The 25232-nt window shown below is 38.9% G+C and overlaps 1 protein-coding gene and 1 long non-coding RNA gene across 3 annotated transcripts in view; one reads left to right on the top strand and one right to left on the bottom strand.

Moving 5' to 3' along the window:
* Positions 1 to 25232, bottom strand: part of Gyc88E (Guanylyl cyclase at 88E) — a 111878-nt gene that overhangs the window by 24699 nt on the left and 61947 nt on the right. For both annotated transcript variants that reach the window (XM_019058000.2, XM_019057998.2), the window contains exons 4-7: positions 23404 to 23582; positions 11139 to 11320; positions 10626 to 10749; positions 238 to 382 (exon numbers count right to left, since the gene is read on the bottom strand). In XM_019058000.2, coding sequence (XP_018913545.2) covers positions 238 to 382; positions 10626 to 10749; positions 11139 to 11320; positions 23404 to 23582 — 630 coding nt within the window. The remainder of the gene's footprint in view (positions 1 to 237; positions 383 to 10625; positions 10750 to 11138; positions 11321 to 23403; positions 23583 to 25232) is intronic.
* Positions 15714 to 20230, top strand: LOC140225028 (uncharacterized). The gene is made up of 2 exons (XR_011900223.1): positions 15714 to 17425; positions 18235 to 20230. It is a non-coding gene; the product is annotated as an uncharacterized lncRNA (long non-coding RNA).

Below are 25232 nucleotides of genomic sequence, written 5' to 3' on the forward strand. Positions count from 1 at the left end.
TTTCTTATGGGACAGATCGAGCTAACCGCCACCTCAAATCGACATTTAAATGGGCGTTTGGAGGAAAATTAAGAAAAAAGTATACCCGTGTCAGAAAAATTGTCCTGGTGGTGAATATCATGACTACATTTGAAAAATTTGAAAGTCAAATTTCGATTTCTGTCCATGGGATTCCGCACTGCGCTACATTACAATGTGTCCAACAACAAGTCCAAAAGAGCAAAAAGTGGGACTCACCTTTTAGTCTAAGTTTTTTATCGTCGGGCGATGACTCGAGTTCATCGCTCAATATCACAGTATCTTGCCGCCGATCCAAAGCGCTTTTGTGCAACACGCTTTCGATCGTCACTAACTCAAAAATATTATTTGTCCTATTTAATATCTGAAATCAAACATTAAGTAAATCAAATTAGGCTCGATTAAAAACGAAATCAAAGCTCTAAGATGTAGGGTACCGAAGGCTTTCTACACAGAAAAACGTGTAAGGGGTTATCCCTTAAAATTCCAGCGCTATACCCTAATTTGTTGAATGATATGGGTCTGGCTATACTGCCATGCTAAGGTAGAAATCCGTATGAACATTCATGAGTTGCAAAATTTCCCAGGATAGAACATGTATTTCTGAGGAAAGTTATGCCTCTTTCCCCCTAAAATTTGCAGATATTTTGGATCAAATTGGAAACAAAATCGTCTAAAATATTTTGAGAAAAATATTCACAATTTCCCTGGGTCATTTGTTTTTTTATTGGAGGAGATATGGCAACGTCTGTGGGTTCATATGGCGTTCTTCCTTAGCACGGCAGTATAGGTTCCGGCAAAACAATTTATGGAGAAAGATAACTGCAAGCTTTCGAATAGACAACTATTCGCGCTCTCAGACAGATTAGTTGCCTATGCAGACGAATTGAAGGCGAGATTGAGAAAAATGAAATCTATTCACACTATCTGTCACACTATCAATGAAATCTACTAAATCAGAACCACACATCGTTAATTGATTCAGTTAAAGCATGCAACAAGATAACGACGGTCTCGGTGACTGTATTCGGGGAGAATTGGCAACTCTCGAATTTTCATACGACGCTCTTCCTTAGCACGGCAGGGCAATTCCAAGGAATCCATCGGAAAATCTTTTCGACTCCTGAGTGTAAAAATTTCATTAAAGCGATAAAATCATGAATTAAACAGAGGACAATACAACGGTGGTAACCGTCCAAGCACCTCCCGGTTTTCTCTCAGACTCTCTTTTACCAGACATTTTATCTATCCCAGCAGCACGCCACAAACGACATACCACGACTCTCGGACACAGTCGTCAGACGTAACGACTATTCTGCATCCCCACGTGAGCCCCCAAAAGCATGCGGTAATACGGACAAAAAGGCTCATTTCAGAAAGCAATTACGTCCTTACGTCGAGGTGTGCAGCTTTAAGACGCGACGATAAAACTCAACACCTTAATAAAACCGCAACGTCGATCGATCGAAGAAACACGCAAGCAACGAGGTATCTCTCGGGCACATGCGCGTTTTTTCACGACCGACTAACACGTGAGGTGAGCGCGGTAGTTCAATTTACTTTTCGCTTTGTGAGCCCGTTTATCCGGGAGGGATCGCTATCTGTTGGCTCTTTATTGGGACCTGTTACAGTCCCTGCGCCTGGCAGATAGTGCACCTGCAACCAGCGCAACAAGCTGCGATCGCGACAACGCGTAAACGTAACCCCCTTCCCCCTCCCCGTATCTCCCGTCGGTCACGGACGATATCAATTAAATCGCGGAAATGATGCACCGGCTCTCATCTGCCGTGAAACGGGAAAACACCGCATGAACTTTCCAATGTTGCCGGATGTCACCTGACGACACATTCGGTCACCTTCCGGCATAAGTATTACAAGCACCATGTCGCGTTCCAAAATTTCCGCCGCCATTTTATTTTTTTGAAGAGAAATTGTTGGTTGAATCTGTTTGGAAATTTCACTGAATTTTATCGGCAGCACAACGAAAATTCAGTGAACTTTTCAGACAGCTTCAGCTTCAGCTTGAACGATTTCTCTGTGCAAAAATAAAGTAGCGGTGGCAATTTTTAAACGTCGCACGGCGCTTGTGATACTTCGGCAGGAAGATGACGATTTTGAGATGCAAAATAGAATAAAATTTGTTTTGAGGTGGGTTAAGTCACGCCGGCGGCACGGTTACGGTTACTCGCATGACTTCGTTTCTACGGATTTTCTCTACGCCCCCCCCCCCCCCCTCAGCATCCTCGCCCTTGAACCCTCTCCTCTAAAGGATACTTCTTAGTCCGACTCTGGACCACTAATTAAGGTAGCAAGCTACGGGTCATTTTCAATGCATCGAAGTAAAATTAGTGATGAGTGATTTTAAGACGTATCAATTTAGGTTGGTAGGATTAATTTTTGAGGTTGAAATTCATTTATTTCATAAAATTGATACAGGCTCAGTTGATATAGATACAATTAATGTGTTACATAAGAATTTACTCTCAAGAAATTTGCGACTGTAGTATTTTAAGTGTGCATAAAAATACAAATAAAATGTTAAAATCTAATTTTAAATAACTTATTAAATTTTATAAATCATTGGAGTATTAGACTTTAAGTTTAATTTGGACGTATTTCTATCAAACGAATCTAAGCGCCATAGGGTGAGGAAGGTAGAGGGGGGCTTGGATTGGCGGCGGAATCGGGCGTCCGGCTTGTTCCGTCCTATGCTCGCAATGCTTTTCCATGGCGCTTAGTTCCGTTTGACAGAACGCGTTATCCGGGATTCTAAATTCCTCAAAAGGAACTCAAATTGGCACCTAGTTCCGTTTGATAGAAATATGCCCATTTGAAATATGTAGCAATGTGATTTATTGAAAAATGGCTTGATAGCACATTCGCGTTATATAATGGATCTTGGAATCTTTTAACCCAATAGCCATTGTTTGTGACGGTGTGTAAGATGAAAGGAAAAAGGTCAACTCAGGGGGTTAATTCTGGATCATTTGGTGCAAAAGTCATTTGAAATTCCAAAAATTGCCTCTTTAAGAGCTAATCAAAGTTGGAGAGTGCTTGAGCGTTTTGAAAAAAGAAAGTTTGCAGGCGCTTTTGCCAGTTTTCAAAGCGATTCATTTCATACGCTCACATCACTGATCGAGATCATTATGGCTTAATTGAAACGTTCACCCGATGGTTTTGAGAGTGTCAGAAAGTTTACAGCGTCGAGGATTGATAATTGATATTTGGATTGACTCTGCAATAAGGAACCACTATGTCTAGCCCTTCCGTAGAAGCGCTTATGAAACTAATTTTTCCGCTGCACTGGACAACTACGGTCTCCGAAATATTCTTTTCCTGACTCCACATTTCTTACTCTACAATATAAAATCAGACGAGCAACGCTTAACGCAAAACGCCTGAGACGCGAAGCATTTCGTATCGATGGACCTCGGAGGCGTGGCGTGAATGATCTATTATCGATATTTCCCCATTTGAAGCTATGGTAAAGAATCGATTACTAAGGTGTTCGTTGCAAACACCCTGTATATCGATCCTTTTCCATAGGGTTAAATGGCAGATCAGTCGATGAATCGCTCAGCACGCCACGCCACTGGTGGGCCGCGCAGCAGTCACGAGGCGTAACCTATTTTTTTTTAAAAAGAAATACTCATGGATATTTTCCCTTGAAATTGTCGGAATTCGTCGTTTGAAGTACGAGTAAAACTGTCTGAGAGCTTGCAAAGGGAATTAATCCGAAGTTTTGAAAAAAAATGAAAATCCTATTTTATTCAACTAAATTTGTCAACTCTCGTTACTGATGCAATGCTCTCATTTGTCTCCGAGCGTGGGAAATCGAGAACCGACCCGCATATCAGCTTGCAGCTATTTTCAGCGTCATGATTGAATGGACCGGGTGAGGGTATGTAAATGGACGCTATTAAACAGGCAAAAGCAATTCACCACTGCATGCAAACTACGCCGAGGGAAAACATCGTATGAAGTTATGAACATCCGCAAGGGTATACAAACTCCTGTTGATAAAGACCTAAATTTCTTGAAAATTTATTCACCCACTCCTACTTCCTGAATTAGTCACAGGGGCTTAATCAAAATTAACAAGTTCGAAAATATTACAGAAAAATATTCATACATTTTCAAGAGATTCGATATTTTTGTAAGAGAACTAAGTGACCTTTTAAAGTATATCGACGGTGTAAGTCGGCAATCACATAACTTTCTGTCGTCTGACGTCAGACTTTCTGTCAAACTTTATTTTTTCTCTATGCGAAGAAAATTCTGCAAAAACTTAAAAGGAATGATGTAAATTTGTTCTCCTTTAAAAAAATAACAGACAGGCGGAGATTTTCAGACACCGCAAAGGAGATATGTGATTGCGGACTTTGCCGTCACCTTCTGGCAAAAGTGTCACAAATGCTATGGAATCTGTACGAAAATTTCACTGAATTTCCTTTGTGCTGCCGATAAAATTCAGTGTTTTCAAACAGAATTCAGCCAGCAATTCCTCTAATCAAAAAAAATGGCGGCGGAAATTTTAAAACGTCGCATGGCGCTTGTGATACCTTGGCCGGAAAGTGGCGATGAGCGACCAGTTGAGCCCGGTCAAAACAGAAGCTGTAAATGTATTGAAATTTGACCGATCACGTCGCGAGAATTTCGAAAAATTGCTTCACTCAGAACTTCCATTTTGACGAAGGAAACAGAGCTCTCGAGTCTGTATCCGAATTGCCTCTCGAAATTGTAGCCCAATTGCATCAGAGGCGGCTCTAGCAATTTGGTAACATTGTTTCGTCTCCATTCAAACCTATGAAAACGTATCGATTCTCGGAAGGGCCAAGTGCTTCGACAATACTGCCATGCTAACTTGCTACGGAAAAACGCCTTATGAGCATTCAGGCGCTGCCATACCTCCTTTAATGAAAAACTAATTTGCCGGGCAAATTCAGAATATTATTCCTCCAATTTTTCAGATAACTTTGTTGACAGTTGAATTTAAAATATCTAAAAATTTCAAGGGAAAATATGCTAAACTTTCTTCAAAAAAACATATTTCATTCGAGGAAATTTGGCAACTCTTAAATGTTTATACGGCGTTCTTACTTCGCGGCAGAATGTGCTTCGACGATGCTTCAACTTCTACATATCATTACAGAGGAACTTTTTTCTAACTCATATTGGGAACATAACACAATTGTCGTTAGTTTCCCTAGAAGAAAGTAGGTGCTTTTATTAGTGAGCCAGAAATAGTAGCCCCTCATACATAGATTAGTGTCCCCTGGTAAAAATTGGCGATAAGAGCTGCGTTTCAAAATACCATAGGAATTCTTATAGCCGGCTAAAGAAGGCTACAGAAAATCATATAGCTGGCTGTAGAATGCGGAGAAAATCATACGGTCGGGCTAAACGAAGCGATAAAAAAGTGTGCAGCCGGGCTATAGTTCCCATCGCCGGGATTTACACTTTATCGCCTGGCTGTTGCTTTTTCGCCGTCGATTATAAAAGGCTATAAGAAATTGTGTAGAAATTCGTGTGCTTTGGAAATCATTAAGTTTGATACGGAACCACCTTAATATTTACAAAACACACGTTATATTTTCCTTTATTACATATTTTTTTTTCATCAATTAAAACGAGAATAATCCATACAGGATGTGCAAACATTTCAAAATCATGAATTGAATAACGCTGACTCCGCCAGATTAACTATTAGAGCCTAGCACAAAGCGGAGCGGCGACGCACTGGCGCCTGCAAACCTAACAGGGATACTTCACGCATTGCGCAACGCGTGAAGTATCCCTGTTAGGTTTGTAGGCGCCAATGCGCGTTTAGCGCTGGCTGCCCGCCTGCCGCACCGCAGCGTGCCACGGCGCTTGAAGCAACTATTTCACACCAGAGGTATTGCACAGTATCATACAAAACTGAAGGCGCTCTGATATATTAGAAATGGCAGGCATCCATCAAAAGTACGGAGCTTTCCTCGTAAAATAAATCAAGATACTACGGCCCAGAAAGAGAGCAGTGGTCCAAAATCTCACTAAGTCCTAGCGTCCGTAATTAGTGACGTTTAACATACACTTTATTGCTTGGCTGTGAGTTTCTTAATCGCCATCGGCTATAAAAGGCTGTAAGAAATTGTGTAGCCGGCCATAGAAGCCATTGGATATCTCACAGCCGGCCGTAGGTCTATGGTATTTTGGAACACACATTCTACTGCCAGTTTTTACCAGGGTCACAATGACGGTATAGGTGCATTCATGGATAAGCCAGGGATAGAGCTAAATTGCAAAGTAAAATCCAATTATGCACAAAACTAAAGGATTCCTACAAAACCAGAAAGTAAATCGACATGACAAATAGCCCTGGGTAAAAATCCTTCATACTAGCATCAGTCTTCCATCATTCCTGCTTCTACAAATATTCAATTGTACGTAAAGAAAGACTAATCATGCTTGTACTTTAACAAATGACAATCAGTAGATTGATGAAGCACAAATAGTTTTTTTTTCATTAATTTTGTATTGCTTTTACTCAATTTAAATCAATCAGCTCTTTTGAAATCTTTTTCACAAAAACTTATTAATCTTTTCTCTTTGAGCGGGAAAATCCCGTAGTAATTGAAAGATAAAACAAAATTGCACTCGTTCAGCAAAAGTGAACATGCGAAAAAACTGAAAATATTTCCAGTCGTTCACATCCGCTCGAACTATGATTGTTTTTCAAAGGCCGGCATTTCCACTCGAAATTCTTTCATCTGTGCCTTGAGACCGTTCATAAAACCCGGATTGAACGTTGTGCGTCAATTGGTTCTCATTGCATATGCAGACGATACGCTACTAATAATCACAGGTGTAAACGAAGAAGAAATAAAAACGAAAACAAAACAAATCACCAAGCAAATCAAAGAGAAATTGCGAAAGAAAAAACTACTCACCGAAGATAACAAGACAGAAGCAATACTACTACATGGGCCAAGAAAAGCAGAAAACATCGAAGTAACAGTTGGAGAAGCGCAAATCACCGCAGGGACATCACTGACCTCCCTTGGTTTCCAAATCACAAGGGGTGTCAGGATGGCCAAGCACATCAAAGCAGCTTGTGAGAAAGCAAGAAAAGTAGCAACCCACTTCAGACCACTATTACCAAATCTCCATGGACCAACATTTATAAGACGGAAAATCATGATTCAAGCTGTAATGTCCATAATTTTTTATGGAGTAATAATCTGGGCTCCAGATTGTAACCTGAAGAAAAACAAAGAAGAAATAAGAAAAACGCTAAGACCACTCAAACTAGCCTTATGCAGCGCCTACCGAACAACTTCAGACTTCGCACTAAATATAATTTCAGGGATACCACCGGAAACCATTCTTATTCAAGAAAGAATGAGCAAATATATGAAAGAAGACCCAATAGAAATACACAAGGACAAGATGACAAGATGGGAGATAGAATGGTCAAATTCACCAAACAAGTGGACAAAAAGAGTCATACCAGAACTACACAAATGGCTAAACAGAAGACACGGCCAACCAGATTTTTATCTTACGCAATTTCTCTCTAGTCACGGCGCATATGCCTCTTACTTATATAGATTCAAGAAACGAAAAGACCCATATTGTCCATATTGTATAAAAGACGGAATTGAAATAAAAGACACGCCTGAACACACATTTTTCAACTGTAACAACGTAAGACAAAAGAAAGAAGAACTGGAAAAAACACTAAACATACCAACTCTAACTCCAGATAATCTAATACCAACCATGCTAGATTCTCGCAAAAAATGGACACTAATACATGCATACGTCAAGAACACACTACAGGGAAAACAACATGCACTTAATCAAGAAAAGGATGACGATAGTTGCCAACCCTCCTCCTCACCCGAAGACAGGCCACCCCAAGGCAATTCCGGGACAAACAAAAACAACTAAAGCGAAAAGAAGACAGAGGATCTTCGAGAAACCAATTAGAACTTAAGTAACTAGACAATAAGCTTCCGTGGGACAGGGGGGAATAATCAAACATTGTAAATAGGATCTTTAAAAACTAATAATATGTAAACTTAGGCCTTCAGGTGATACCCTGTCACGTATCATTCTACTCTGTCATTTAACAAATAAAATAATTGTTTGAAAAAAAAAAAAAAAAAAAAAAAAAATTGGTTCTCATTCTCATTACTTACATTTAGACTTTTTTTGCTAAACGGAACCAGAGGCAGGTGGAAAAGAAGGGGTGTGCTCGTTAATTCTCGGGCCGTAAGAATGAATGGTAGTTATAGAGCGCCAGTGACGTCAGTAGCAAGGGAACGACGGGCACGGGCTCTTCAACTCATGAGCCCTATCCACAACGCTCTTTTCACAAGCCCAAGGCTCACAAGTTAGCACACAGTTGACGCTTAGTCCCGTTTGATTTAATACAAAATCCCGCTTTTCTATTTCCCCCAAAAGGAATCACGCTCACTTTTACATTGTTTCTTATGCAGAAGACTGGTCATCTATTGGAACTTTCCTGAAAGCATCCTTGACCGCCAAGAGGAAGACTCTCGACCAATCAACCCCCTCCGATGTATGCCAGACGGCAGTTTCCGGGGCCGCAAACGGATCTTAAACCTTCCTCTTCAAGGAAGTCCTGCCCTTAAAAACTAGCCTCTTATCTCTATTCTCTTGTTCTTTTCTATTTTTTCTTTTGAGGCCTCAGTCCCTATGTCTTTACTTTTTTTTATTATCAATTATGTTTTCATTCATTGTATGAACAGAATTTTTTGTACTGAAGTTTTATGCGGCAAATAAACAACAACAACAACAAAAAATTGTTTCTTATGCAGCTCACCACGAGCACACCCCATCTTTCCCACACGTCCCTAGTTCTGTTTAGCAGAAATACGTCCATTTCACTGTCAGTATTTTTATGCGAGCTCATGTTCTCGTGCGATTCTCGTCACTTTCAATGGAGCCTTTCGTGGTTTCTGTGTGCTTTTCATTTCGGAATGATTTCAACTGCTCGAGAACTGTTCATCTCTCTGCTCACAACAAGTTTAATTAAAGTCCTCACTTTATATTTGAACAGAAAAACAAACTAATTACTAAGAAATCGAGAGAGGCGCGTACAGCGTGCACTGTACAGCCTGAGTTTCCTGCGATAGTAAATACGAGGCGTTTATTTCTCTACCGCGAAAAAGAGAAATCAGTGAGGCGGGAAGCCACTAAATTTTGTTTACATGAATAAACAGCCAAGAGGCCTGCTCAGAAAAAGTTGCCGTGAGCAAGCTTTGAAAGTGGGCGCACGCTTTTAAGCGAACTTGCTGCAAAGTTGCGGATGGACCGCACAGTAGAGCGAGTCGAAGAAAGAGATCGGATATGCTTTGGAAACTTTAAAAAATGGTGTCCAGAAGTATTGACCATGCTCAAACTTTGATTTTTACCTGATTTATAGGAGCTCATTCCCAGGTGAGAAATCAAATTTTATTTCCCACTTTTCCAGATATTCTCCAGAAAACGTGTATACCTCTCCGAATCTCTAATTCTGAACATCGATTTTTCTCATACGATATCTCAGCCAAATCTTTAGCGCACATCAAAATCTTTAACTCCATTAGCGCTTTTGGTGTTTGTGTTATCTGATCCATGTGAGCTTCCATGTTATTGCGACGATTTAGAGAATCAATATGTCAATAATGACGGCTCAGGTACAATAACAACGTTAAAATGGTCTGCGAACGATAGCAGAAGAGATTCTCGGTTTCTGGAACAGATTTTCTTAATTTCGCTTGCTTTTTTCTGAACTACTTCATTTCCTAATGAATCCCGGTTTTCCTGGTTCTAGACACCATGTTTTAAAAGCTTATATCTTCGTTAATATAGAATATAAAAATTTGAAAGTGGTTGCATTGATTTCATCGTAGAGTTTTATCTCCAGAAACACTCCTCGAAAGAGAGGATATCCGCAGGGGTTAAAATCGGTCCAATTCCAGAGTCCCGATATTTGTCGATATTTTGCGGTCGACGACGTATATTTTACAGAAGCGTTTATGATTTGGCGACAGTCAAATTTATTGGCTTCCAAACGAGCTAGGGCTCAACTTTGAGGTCGAAGGCCAAAATCTACGAAAATACGCGGTTTTCCAAAGTTCCACATTAGATTTCATGCTGGGCCCAAAAGACTTTTTTAATGAGCTGTAAATATGTTGTTTGGTACAGATTAGATGTAAAATATGTGGAAATGGCAAACCTTTTCCTTCGGGCCTGCGACGAAATCAATTCGGAACTCTGGAAGATGCGAATTTTTGTGGATTTTTGCCTTCTGAACCAAGCTTACGGCCACCCTTTTGAAGCTAAAAAATAAGAGTATCATCGAAGTTTCGGTAAAATATACGTCGTTAATTTCAAAGCATCGAAGAATTTCGATATCCTGTGAGTGGGCCGATTTTGGCCCTTATCAATACTCCTTTATAATGTTACGAAATATAACTCAAAATGTGCAATTACCTACATTCGGAAAGTGCATGCTTGACTTCTTTCAAAATTTCTGTTTACCGTGCGCCGCGAAAGTAGGCAACTTAGTGCTAATGCGACTAATTAAGACGAGAGGAGGATGAAGCTCTTACCGTTTGAAACTTAAAAGCTATTAAAGGCCTGACTAGGTCGAACCAGTGAGTTAATTTCTTCCCGACTAAATCTGGCAGTATCACAACGAGGGAGTTTCCTATGCTCCGAACAACCATATCTGAACTGAGAACAAAATTATGACAAATTATTCAGTGAAGAAACATTCAAGGTACAAAAATTGCAATTTGGTTCTTAACCTAATCTAACCTGACAGGCAGAGTTATTGCATATTAGGTGCATATTAGTTATGGCAAATTTAAATTTTGACAGGTTGCTCAAATCGCAAAGCATTATAGAGAAGTTCGGCTGAATGAAAATCTATATGTCTCTCTAGATCGTATGTGCTTTGTGCTTTCTAATTTTACTTTGTCAACATAGTGTCTGTTACTTGTCCTGTGGTAGTTGCGTTATTTTAAAACAAAATTTTTTTAAAAAATGAGAAAGAAAAAAAGAATTGTTTCTGAATCAAAAAATGAAAACTTAGAGAGATGCAAAGAAGTGGCGTAACTCACCTAAATACTATACAAAAAGGAAATATTTCGAAGAGGACAGATGCACTAACGGGCAAATGTTTCTCTTCACGGGTCATCGTCAGCGATGCTAAAGTGAAAGCTCTATTGTCGAACGTTAGTTGAAACGTCACATGAATCGTGTCAAACAGGAGTTCTTCTCTCACAAGCTCGATCCTCATTTCCTGAAAAAAAAGAAACGTCAGATGAATTTTTTTTTTTTATAAGATCAGATTCCAACCGAATTCTTTACTTCGCCTTCAATTCTTTTAATAGAACTTTACTAAGCATCAGAATTAAATCATATAAAACAGGAACAATTAATTCATAAAGAACACTTACTAGGCGAACAAAATAATTGTCATTATGAAAAAAACTTACGCACACCTGTGATAGTGGCATTGATTGCCGAAACGCCTCAGGTCAAAATGAAAGTTCTTTAAAATGAAAATTATTTTGTTCACAGCTGAATGTTTTTTTTAATAAGTAGATTACTTCTATTCGATCGATTCTTTTAATTCTTGATATGTGTATGATTTATGATAGAAAAGATGTGTAGACTGTAGTCCAAGGACGAACCATTTTTATCGCATAGATTTTTGCAGAGTCAGTTTGAAAAATCAGTTGTTTAGATTTCGACAAAAATTCTCTTCAGTTGTAAAGAAAAACTGCGAGCTGTCTCATGTTCGTGACAGTAGTGGGCACAAAAGTGCGAGATAACCCGGTAATTCCGTGCTCTGAAATTAGTAATTTAGAATTTGAACATTTTCGTAGAGTACCCTTCAATAGGCTGGTGTAAATAGCTCAATTTTTCAGTTTTTATATTAATCAGCCGGGTCGTAAAATTAAGAATTAAAAGACACTCTCGTCGATTATTTAAACCAACAATTTGCAAATACAAATGTTTTCATCAAACACATGAACCACATGAGTGATGTGTTAGACAAGAGGCGGATGTGGTAAAAAATATCGTTGTCTGGAAAAAGGGAAGGAGAAGTTTGAGTTACGGACGAAGAAAAGAGGCTCAAGCAATAAGGACGAAAAAGACAAACGACCTTGCTCCAGTTTACCCCATCACGCCTCCTCACAAACCCTGCCGAGTTTAGCAAGAAAGGCGTATCTCCATTAGAATCCTTGGGCACATTTGCCCTTTTTGCTGAACTTGCGGGAGCAAGAGAAGTGCACTTTGCAGAATTCTTGATTTCCGCCTCAAGCGTAACGCCGAACGCGAAAGAAGGTTTCGAAAAGCGCTTAATATACTCTTCCCAACGCATCCATAAATTCCGCCACGTGACAGCCAACAACTGCCGGATTGTCTCGGAAAGGACCAATGAACGGCGTCGGCCCAAGTTCAATGAATTTTTACGTGGTATTTGTGGAAATTTTACAACCGATCAGCTTGCTGTTTCAATTGAATATCGATGCACCAATGCCAAAATGCTTCCTAAATTGGACGGATTTAACCGTAATGAACCCGACTATATCGGATGTTGCCTAAGTTCTCATGTTTTATTTTTCTGACTGGGAACTGAATTAAAAAGTAACTTAAAATGTGGTAAGTTCATTTTGGACGATCGAGGGGAAATTCTCATAACCTTACAAGGCGTTATGATGCCAGTTTTTCTGTTAAAAATAACACATGAGAGAATTTGCCAACTTGAAAGCGATGGCCTAAGTGCAAACCACGTATCTTCATAGCGGTGTTTCAAAAAGTTAACTCCTATTTTATTTTTTCGAAGAAAAACATGCCAACTTTATAGCTTGAAAATTTTACAGGATATTCTATGAACCGAGAGGAAAATTCAAGAAAGTTTTCAAGCAATTACGTTAGTTAGTTTTCCAAAGGATAAATTTTCGGTTCGCACTTTGGCCATCGAAATGCAGCTAGACCAATTTTGAATAAAGCCGTCTCTTACTGATCTCCCCTTGCCCTCTTTGCCTTTTAATCTGAATATCGATTAAATGAACTAGATCTGTCTGACCACTCTATTTTATTCGATCTAATTAAACCTATGGCCTGAATGACTACATTTGATACTGCATAATCTCCTGCCACAAGTTAATGTTTTAACAGGTGACTAATCGACATTCCAATTTAAAATTGCGTACCTAAATGGTGTTATTCCATGCGAATTCATAAAAAACTTTGAGGCATTAATTCTGTATTTAAAGGCTGGAGAGAGATCCAGGAAACGTGAAATGCAGAAAGGCTAATTGAATCGGTCATTTAAAAAGGGCCCAAGCTCCAAAAATGAGAATTCGAGAAAATTGTAATAACCGTTTTAATTGACCCCTTATAAATCTCAGAGCTCTAAAATATTAAAGCGATGAATTAATTAATCACTTTAATAATTAATCTGACATTTAAAACGGGTTACTTCCCTGGTAAAAATTGGCGATAGGAGCTGCGTTTCAAAGTACCATAGGAATTCTTATAGCCAGCTAAAGAAGGCAATAGAAAATCATATAGCTGGCTGTAGAAAGCGGAGCAAATCATATAGCCGGGCTATACGAAGCGATAAAAAAAGTATATAGCCGGGCTATAGTTCCTATCGCCGGGCTTTACACTTTATCGCCATCGGCTATAAATGGCTATAAGAAATTGTAGGCATTCGTGTGCTTTGGAAATCATTAAGTTTGATACGGAACCACCATAATATTCACAACACACACATTATACATATTTTACTTTAATATATATTTATTTTCATCAATTAAAACGAGAATAATCCATACAGGATGTGCAAACATTTCAAAATCATCAGTTGAAAAACGCTGACTCCACAAGATTATATTGGAGCCTAACACAGAGCGGAGCGGCGTGCTGCCAGCGATAAGCGCGCACCAGCGCCAACAAACCTAACAGGGATACTCCACGCATGGCGCAATGCGTGAAGTATCCCTGTTAGGTTTGTAGGCGCTGTAGGCTGCCGCCTGCCACGGCGCTTGAAGCAACTATTTCACACCAGAGGTATTGCACAGTATCATACGAAATTGAAGGCGCTCCAACATATTAGGAATGGCAGGCTTCCTTCAAAAGTACGGAGCTTTCCGCGCAAAATAAATCAAGATACTACGGCCCAAAAATAGAGCAGTAATCCAAAAACAGTCCTAGCATCCGTAATTAGTAACATTTAGCAAACACTTTATCGCCTGGCTGTTGCTCAATCGCCATCGGCTATAAAAGGCTATAAGCAATTGTGCAGCCGGCTATAGAAGCTATTGAAAATCTTACAGCCGGCTTTAGGGCTATGGTATTTTGGAACACGGATTCTACTGCCAATTGGACGCATTTCTATCAAACGGAACTATGTGCATTAAGACATGAGCCTTAAGACTCATGAGAATACCTGCATAACAGGGCTCACGTCATAATGCACATAGTTCCGTTTGATAGAAATGCGTCCAATTTTTACCAGGGTTTATACATTTCTATTATTTTTTCGTATTTTTACATCTAGCGCTTGAGCCCTTTTGTAACTGACCGACTCTATTCTGCTTTATTTCGTCCGATTCATAATGATGGGCAGATTCCGAGAGGAGTGAGACAAGCATTAGCGGCAGTCACTGTCACCATGCACTATGCAGAACTATGATGGTGTAACTGGAGCCCCCGCTCAAGGAGATAACAGAACTTAGATAGGTGCCCCTGGTCTTGCGATCTCCTGACATCTGACGGCCGGCCGCGCCGCGGCCGCTCAAATATTAATGGAACTGGTTGATCTGATACGCGCGCATTAACTTACTGTATGGGATCGCAATGTTATCTTCACTGATAGATTGGCATTTTCAATTGAGTAGCTGTGGAGATCCATTTTCCGCAGCCAAGTTATGAAAATACTCCGCCGATCTAATAACGCCTCATCTCGTGCAATCCGCTTACTTGTGAGAGTTTTTGGTCTTGCCAATTTTCAAAGGTGTGTAATTAGAGTGGCGTCATCAAAATAAATCGAGATTCGTATATTGTTATGAGCCACGGCGAGAGGACATTGCGAGAGACAAGTATGTTTGTCGTTTGTTTTTATTCAAAGGAATGCGTCACATCGGTTTCTTTACCCAGCCGCCAATATCAAATTTCGTCTTACGATGGGTCTCTAGACGAAGTAAGAATTATAGTACAACATAACATTATTCTGCTTCGAGATTTCAGGAGGAAAACTAATCTTACAACGGAAAGTCTGAGGATCAACAAATGAACAATACACAGAGACAGGAGACCCTCCATTGGCCTCTTGGTGATAGGTGGAAGCGTTTACTTTTGGGGATTCAACACTTCCATATGGACAACTATAAGGGAGCAACAGCCATCTTGTACTAACTAGGAGAATTATGAGCTTCGAGCAACGCCATGAACGAAATAAGTCTCCCAAACTTGTTGTAAACACGTGATTAACCATTCACATAGTAGGTAGGTCAACACTTGAATGTTGAAGTCTCGAAAGTAAAAGCTTCCACCTTCGCCAAGATACCATAGGAGGGTCTCTCATCTCTGAATATATACAAAAGTTAACGATTTAAAATTGGTTAAATGGCAAAGATACAGATGACGCCATTTGTGTCGTCTAACTTCCATTTGATCAAGAGTGGCGGTAGCCACCCCCGGTCGAGGAAAATGACGTCCTACTAAAGTCCCGATAACAAACGGGTGGCCGACACTCTTAGTCACAGGCAACTCCCTTAATCTGAAAATTGATTCGATTTAGAATGGAATTCAGAGCAAACGGCGGCACGGATTCCAACGATCTTGGTGTCTATGGACGCAGCTAAGTTAGCCGGATGGCGTTTAAGGGTTTCATTAAGATCCATCGAGTTTTCAAAAAGTTATAAGCACTTAATGACCCAAAACAAGGAAAATTTTACTTTTTACTTTGCCGGGAAATTTGAATTTCAAGAATCCAGGGTCCTGAGAAAGTCACTCAAACTCCGTGATAACGGTAAACCTTAGACCCATAAAAGTGGGTACCTAAAGAATCGTCATGTTACCGTGTCCATGGGTTTTTACAGTTTTCTAACATTCCTAGTGAACCAAAAGAGAAATTACGGAAAATACGACTAAACTGCCCGTCATGACCATCTTTAACAACAGATTTCTCGCTTACCCGGCCGCAGATTGTAATGGAGCCTATGTAAAGGGCACTCCGTGAAGATGTGAGGATTTCATTTTGCCACATAAAAAAGCGCTTTATCTCACGGATAATCCAGCATCCGCTTACATCCTTCAAAATTTTAGCTATAATTTTTGAATTTAGAAAAAAACCAGTAATATAATGGTTCAACGCCATTGGTTCATTCTGTTCAGGTTCGTCCGAGTTTCGGGAACGAAATTCCTGTCGTCGTTATCAACCTCCATCTACTGTATTTATTTGTGAATAATGAACAGATTTAATTTAAAAGTTCAATTCATTTTAGATCCTAACTAATATTACACACTTATATTATTACGCCCACTTTTATCCCGATACACTACTTCATTGGTTTCTTAAAAATCTCAAGTGATTTCTGGTCGGTCGTTACCAACCTCTTTACTTTAACTAGTTGTGAATAGATTTACCTAATTTGGATAAGAGTTTAATTCTTTGTAGATGCTAACTACTATATTTACATACTCATATTATTACGTCTCACGTGTTCTACTGGAGCCCGATATTCTATTACCTTAGTTTCTCTTAAAATGTTCAAGTGGTATCTTTATTTTATTGAACGAAAATGTGACAAATTTTTAAGTGAGGTTATGTCGTCTTGTTGATGTCAGTACCTGACCTAAGCGATAGATGTAATTCAGGTAAATTATGTTAACGAAATTACACCGAAATTGTGCCAAACTCTCCAAAGGAAGCAGCATTTACATCACAGAATGTATTCTCACTACTAAAGTCTAAAAATTACTGGAATATGAGCCTCGGCCTTCACATGCGACTGTCACTGAACGTCGACCAAAATTTATTCGCTCTATATCTTGCCATCAACCTATGTGCACTGGAGTGATTATGCTTCTCTGAAGTGTATGTTATTTACATTAAGAACATGTTTCCTTCATGATTTATCTTGGAATCCTCCTATCTCTTCTACCATTCTTGTTACGCGCGGCTTGCGTACCTGAGTATGTGAGGCACAATTCCATCCCTTTTCGGAACAGTTCAATCATAGGTCAACTGAATGTCACATAATCAAAGGTCTTTGACTGTGAGCATTTGCTCAAATTGGTTTCTTCTGAGTCTCTTTGATTTTGCGTCAGGAGTTGTTAGAAACATCATTTTGCCCAACTTTAGTAACAAGGTCTTTAATGAAAGGTATGTACTCGTATTATTCTCTTAATTTCATAAGTTGATGATGAAAACACAATGAAGGCTTCATTTTCTTGCATCGATTACCATGTGAAATGGGTGCGTCCATTCTTCCTCCGTACAAAAGCGTAACAGAATAAATTGCTTATCTGTTAAGAGGACTACAGTAGTAACATACGTAGGTGCCAGTTCCTACCTAGTTCCATTGGAATAAGTGCGATTGTGTCAATCAAGGCTGAATACAATTATATTAACAATTATCTTTTAATCCAGCCAGAAGTATGTCTTCATGATCCTTACTTTGTCTATGAGCCTTGCCTGATCGCATCAGCCCCAGTAAGTGAGAGGATATACCCACCTAAATCGGAATGGAAAGCTTTGTTTAAATCGCCGCCCCTCTTTCTTGCTGCTTATGTGAGGGGATAATCTCCATAGAGAAAAAAAAGGAGGTGTTTGCATTTCGGGCATCTTGGAATATTTTGATGACTTGATGACGTAGGTGGGTACAGCTGGGTACAGGGACGTCCCCTTCACACTGTACCCACCTACGTCATCAAGTCATCAAAAAATTCCAAGATGCCCGAAATGCAAACACCTCCTTTTTTTTCTCTATGGATAATCTCCACCCTGTTAATGGATATTTAATCTCAGTTCTCTGTTTTAAATGAGGACCAGTTTGCTAGAGGGAGCCTCTGTGTCATTGACGTATTGAGTGTTTGTTTACATCAAGTCATAAGGTTATGTTTGCACCCACTTATTGCTATTTATACTTATTGCTAGATGTTTTACCGAAGTATTATTCCATTTTGACCTAGCGAGTGCTTTCTAAGCTCAGCTCCCAGCATGTAATTACTCCAGTGAAACAGTGCACGTAAAATATCAGGTGTTCGGAGTTCAGTATTGACCTACCTAGTTTCTGCACCGCTAATCGTCCAAGCCTGAATGTGATTAGATCAATTGGTATCATTTATGAGAAGAAATGGAAAGCTCGCATATCACCTTCCATATATTAACTAAATGCTCTTATCAAGAGATTGCCGTTTCGGTTGATGTCTGTCGGTGAACCTTAAAAACTCAAGGAAACTAAGAGGTAAATTTTGCAATATTTTATCCTTAAAATGCCTGTATTACGACCAAATACTTTCTTCGTGGCTATTGCATTTTTTAAAATAACTTAAGGCACTACCTAGGTGGGCAAGTATATGATTTGACAAATTTTATGGTGAAGCGATATTATTCGAAATTAATCCAAGAGAAAGACAAGCTATTTCATTGCATGCGCAGGTATTTTTTTGCAATGGCCGATACTTAATAAGGTCAGTGAGAAATTCTCTTAATAGGTATTCATTGTCAGAACCTGCAGCCTGATTGTCGAAATTGTGTGTTTCTCGGGTAGACATAGATGACATAGGTCAAAGGCGGTACATGATTGGTCGGCGCTATGTCTTGTCGCTGTTTTGTCGTGCCTCTGATGGGTGGAACCCTAGACAAGCTAAAGGCATCTCTTAAGTTTCTGACAGTATGTTGTCCATTCCACCAGACAAAGGCACGATAAAGCAGCGATAAGACATATTATCAATAACGCTCCACCTTTTAACCAATGTCATCTGTGTCTACCTTTCAAACACAAACTTTCAACAATCAGGCTGCTGGCACCCTCAAGTTAGGAAGATCATTTTATGCGATAAGTATGCCTGTTGCCAAATTTTCAATGAGAAATTAAGTATTCAGGGGAAATGAAAATATTTCTCATTTCATTACAATCATCGACAATTTTTCTTTCACAATGCTCCTTAAAGTATGGTGTACCTAGAGTCTGTAGGAACAAAGTTTGGATGTTCGGATGCTCTAAAGAATAATAATCCCAAAAGTCATGAAAATACCTAGCTGGTTTAAAGTCATGCCACACCAAATAGACTCATTTTGGTAAAATTTGTGCTCTACTACTTCATTCACTGGTTGTTTCATGAATAATTCATCATTCCATACAGAGTACCTATGATTTATAAGGCAACGCTCGCATGAATTTCCATTATCATCTGATAGGTTGCTGAGTGATCAAATTCAGTATCGAAAAACTTGCTGCTAGCATTAATACAAACATAGGTGCGCTTAAGAGGGATGATGTGCGTAGTTGAAACAAATGAGCAAAATTATTTTATCACCTGGAATAAGCTAGCAGTGTAATGCCTATGACAATAATTATACTCTTTTTCCATTAATTTTCTCACGCAGGTAAATGAAAACTCGATAGCTATTTAACCCCTCCCCCTCCCCTGTCACCCTTTTCCTGTGAGCCTTTCCAATAGGTACTGATACATTTGACTACCTTAGGTAGCCCCACTACTTTCAACTACCTATTTCCAGACTGATCACAAAGTCAGTGGGTGCTATTAAAATTTCCGCTGAATGTGTTAGTGCTTTAGCAGATGTTGTTTACTTTCCATTCATTCAGGATTTTCAAATAGCCAATAGTACCTACTTAATATTTTATGGCCACACCTTTCTCCATTCAAAAACGAGCTGATATAAACTACAAAAACCCTCAAAAACATTTTCGGGCAAAAAATCCGGTCGAGGAAATTGACGTGTTACATCTTATTAACCAAAAAAATTCCCTTTCACCCCTCAAAGAAGGTTGATAAAACTAAGTAAGTAACTATGAGATGGCAAAAAGCTCTCTTAAATTCTCAGGGTCCATCAAGGCCACATATGTCCAAAAACTTACTCTATATGGTTTAAAAAAAAGAAACAAAAAATAATCCCTTAACAATAAGAAAATTTAAAAAAAAAAAAAAACAAAAACAAAAACCGATTATGTGGTTCACAGATATGTACATAAATCCTTCGAATGAACTTGAAATCACAAAATCGGTCGAGAAAATTTAAATGAATTTTCTCCTTCAATTATGAGTTCCGCAACAAGCACGACTCGCTTGAAGCTTTCCATACACGAGCCGCAAGAAACTAATTTCTTCTTTCTTACCTACTGATTGTGAGGAGAGCGGGAGCATTTACTTTTTCCTTCATTTATACAGGATGCAACAAGCATGACTCTTGCGTTTGCAGAAACCCTTTCATTAAGGAGATCGCGAGAGCCTTTACCGCGTTCATTTCCAAAAGGGATTACTCCAGAATTTCATGCATTTTAATAATTTAAACGATTCATCTGTTCTTCTCTTCTCTCCTTCTGTCCATTGACAGAGATACACAATTTTTCCGACTCACTGACGCGACCGGCTCGATGCGTAAACAAGTGTGGATTACCTCTAAGGTATATAAAAAAAAAAAAAAATCAGAATAACACTTACATCACAGCATGGGTGTGAGTTTTCTTATATCGGAACTTAATTCAATTTCTTTAAGTAACTCCTCTTGTCAAATGGGACCCATTTCGTGAAAATGAAAAAAAGGAAAAGTAAACGAAAACTTTTAGCCTTCTCACCATCCAAATCATATGGTAAGCTTACAGTAAAAGCAACCATGATTTAGATGCAGCGAAGTTAATCGAAAGAGTCTGAAAAGTACCTATGTGGTAAAATGGGTCCACTGGTAAAACTGAAGCTGGCGTCAGGGATAAAAAGGCATCGTTTCACTGAGAGCATCGAGCCGGTCGCGTCAGTGAGTCGGAAAAATTGTGTATCTCTGTCAATGGACAGAAGGAGAGAAGAGAAGAACAGATGAATCGTTTAAATTATTAAAATGCATGAAATTCTGGAGTAATCCCTTTTGGAAATGAACGCGGTAAAGGCTCTCGCGATCTCCTTAATGAAAGGGTTTCTGCAAACGCAAGAGTCATGCTTGTTGCATCCTGTATAAATGAAGGAAAAAGTAAATGCTCCCGCTCTCCTCACAATCAGTAGGTAAGAAAGAAGAAATTAGTTTCTTGCGGCTCGTGTATGGAAAGCTTCAAGCGAGTCGTGCTTGTTGCGGAACTCATAATTGAAGGAGAAAATTCATTTAAATTTTCTCGACCGATTTTGTGATTTCAAGTTCATTCGAAGGATTTATGTACATATCTGTGAACCACATAATCGGTTTTTGTTTTTGTTTTTTTTTTTTTTTAAATTTTCTTATTGTTAAGGGATTATTTTTTGTTTCTTTTTTTTAAACCATATAGAGTAAGTTTTTGGACATATGTGGCCTTGATGGACCCTGAGAATTTAAGAGAGCTTTTTGCCATCTCATAGTTACTTACTTAGTTTTATCAACCTTCTTTGAGGGGTGAAAGGGAATTTTTTTGGTTAATAAGATGTAACACGTCAATTTCCTCGACCGGATTTTTTGCCCGAAAATGTTTTTGAGGGTTTTTGTAGTTTATCTTTTTCAATAATACTTGTCAATATCTCGTCCAGGAGTTGATTATCGAGTTTCGTGCTGCGGGAATAGTTTTACACTGAAGATTTTGATGAGGAAGTCATGTGACGTTTCTTTGTAGTTCAAGAAAAAGTGCAAAACCACTCATCTCCGTATGCGACGTTGCAGATTTCCTGCATACTTTATTTTTCATTTGGATAACACATCAACGTAAGATGTACACATTTTTTTATAGATTGTGAGATTAGGAGTAAGTTTAAACTGAGCCAATAATATCTTTAGGCACATTTCTGCTGACTAAAGTACTGTGTCAGCATGTTATTTTTTCGGTGCCCATATTCAGCTCTTCAAAATTTCTTCAGCTCTTTGTGGCCTTAAAAATGTTGACTTGGCAACGGTGTCCTGTGACTTGGTGTTCGGAAGGTGTATGACTCACGATAGAGCGGTCCAGTATCTCAAAATTGCCAAGATGACAGCGCGAACAATAACCTCGCAATTTAATGCCGAAGTCTGACGAGTGTGATAACAACGCCAAAGCGATCTGAAAGTAGGTATACGCCTTCGAAGCAGTGCGGCGAGCGCCAAGCAAAATTTTACACCATAGCCATGTAGGCCAGTGAATTTTGCGCTTACTCCACGCTACTGCACTTGCAGAATAACAAAACACTCAATTAAACTACCACTGCGTCATAAAAAATTTCAATCAAAGCGGGCAGTTCATCAAATCAGGGCGGATTATAAAGTTTTTAACAATTTCAAAGCGCTGCACAATGGAACAAGTCAGGGAGGATTTAGACAAAATGTGGAAACTTTGAAAGCTTTAACGTCTCCTAATAACACGTTGAAGTTTGAAATATGGATTCATTGGTTTTCTGATAAAATTTCCGTAAAGACCCTTCAAATTTAAAATTTGACGAAACAAACACCAAAATTTACAGTTTCAGAAAAAAAGCATGTAAGACCGCCTCCGTTGACTCGATGCGCTGTGCACTGTTTCGGAAATTTTTTACGCACTCGTTCAAAATTGTGGCATCTTAATATTAGTAAACTCTTCATTTTAACCTCTAAAGTTATTGATAACATTAGATTTTCAAATATATTCCACTTGTTTTCTAAATATATCTACGTAAGCGTCAACCGAAAACTGGGAGACATCAAAATTAAAACCATGGTATCGGAGTATGCTTTACGCACGTAACGTGAAGAAATGTCCCTAAAATATCTAATCAAACCAAAGTTATGACGTATTGGAGTTTCCGAATCGGAAATTTAGTCCCGAGAGAAAGCTATCAGAATTCCCACCTACCACGTTCAAGGTGCGGCATTATCGGGGTGTGGAAATTTAAATTGTATCGTGAATGTCCATGTATTTCCACAAAACTCATTATAATATCGTCAGGTACTAAACCAGGAGACAGCAATCGATTAAAAATCTATTTTTAATCATAAATTCTTTGAGAATATTATGGCTCTCCTACAGAATTCCAAACGGCAGCGCCTTGAATACAACTATTCGTACTCAGGGGGTGTGCACTGTGCATGTTGCATGTCGCATCAATTGAAGGCGTTCTAGCGTTCTTTCGCCTTCTCTGTTATAAAGAACTGTGATTGTGTCTTATACTCGTAGTACGTTATGTTGATTACACTGAAGAGCTATTATGCCTTACCTTATGATAAAAATGTCTTGCTACTTCTCTAATTTGGCCCATTGTGTAGTAAACGAAGCCTCTTCTTTTGCTCCTATAGTGCAAAGTCAGTCCTTGTCTACTTTCATTCTCACAGATGAAACTCGGCGCTCTCATCCGTGGGTATGAAAATTTTAAGTACTCGTGTAAGTTATCCAAACCTGCAAAATTTAGACAAATGGAATAAAAACAGGAATCTCCAAGAATGTTGATACATTTACTTATATTTTACTCCATTGGTTCAACTCCTTGTTGATTCAAATTCATACAATCAATCGTATACATTGATCAACTTTATTACGATCAGCAATGATCAGTATTCATAGTTATCGCATTGGCTGAATGGAAAAACTTTAAACTTAAATGTACATAATGAGAGCAAATAACTTACCTAAGTTATTTGCTCTCATACACTCACAACTCATACTTGCACAAAGAATTCGATTGTAACGGTTTTAGCCTTTGTTATCAACAAAAATAATTTTTTTTACATTGTAGAGGAATTTTCTTACATGACAGAAGAATTCTGTAACGTTTTCCCGGGGATTAGAAAAGCATAAAATTAATTAGTTGAAAATGTCTAAAATGTTGAATATTCAGGAGGTAACGAAGAATCAAAATAGTGTAATGGTATACATATCTTAATTTTGATCATTGAAAGTTGAATAACGGAGTATTAAAGCTAAAAGTAGCTGATATAGTATACTTTTTAGTGCAATATTGGGAGTCGTATCTCCCATTTTAATATTGATAAAAATTAGCTCAATCACGTTAGGTTGGAATTTTGGTAAAACATTTTTGTTCTCAACTTGCACTCAAAACTTATGTCTCAACCATCCAAATTCAATTCATGTAACTGCCATGATTCGTGACTTCGCGAGGAAGAAAATAAAATTTGTTTTTAAATATTAAAAAATGTGTCTCGTTGCACATTTCTTTACACTCTAAAAACATTGTCAAGTCCTCTTCATACAGCCCTTCGAAAATTGATCCTCAACAGGAATGCCTATCATCCGTCGTCTGATACTTTCTTGTTTTTGAAGGGGCGGCACGAAACACTTTTGAACTTTGGTTTTGCTTACCAATCACGACCTTCGGAAATAATGAGTTTTTGGCGCTTGTGTGATTCCATAAATAAACGGTTCAATTCTCGGTTGATTAATTCAACGTTCGCGCGTTATTCCGATCTGCAAAAAACCGCCGCATATTCTCTCACCTCCGATGAGAACTTCGACTTACAAGACGAGAAGATTCTTGAAGCTTGGAGGTTTTTTACAATGGGCGAAAAGTTCATCGAGCCTTTTTCCAATTTTCATACTCTCGTCGGGGAGCTAAAATAATTAAAGCCGGATCCAATTATCGGAGCCTATTTAATGCGTTCGTTATTCGTCTGGAGAATCTCTCCACCACCCTTCGGGCGAATCGCATCGATTTTCGAGCGAAATTTGGCCGCTATTCATGTTGATTTCTTCCATACGAAACCTGTGATGAAGTGGACCGCGTTTAGCGGAAAGGAACCAAGCTACTTCCACTATCGCCAAATTTAATTGTGCAATTTAATTTTTCACATGAAAACGGCTGTGCGAATTTTTGTTCAAATTTCAGTGATTTCCCTGCATAGTACGAGGCAAATACCTCAAAATTTCCAAAGGAGCCCGCACGAACATTTTCTTGTAAAAAATTAAATTGCCCAGTTAAATTTGGCAGTAGCTAACGTGGCTTGGTTCCTTTTTGCTAAACACGGTACCAATTTTCTATACATTAATCGTCGGCAGTGAGGTGAAAAACATTGACAACTCATTTTGCAACGT

Source organism: Bemisia tabaci, chromosome 7, assembly GCF_918797505.1.
Source record: "Bemisia tabaci chromosome 7, PGI_BMITA_v3".
Lineage (NCBI taxonomy): Eukaryota > Metazoa > Arthropoda > Insecta > Hemiptera > Aleyrodidae > Bemisia > Bemisia tabaci.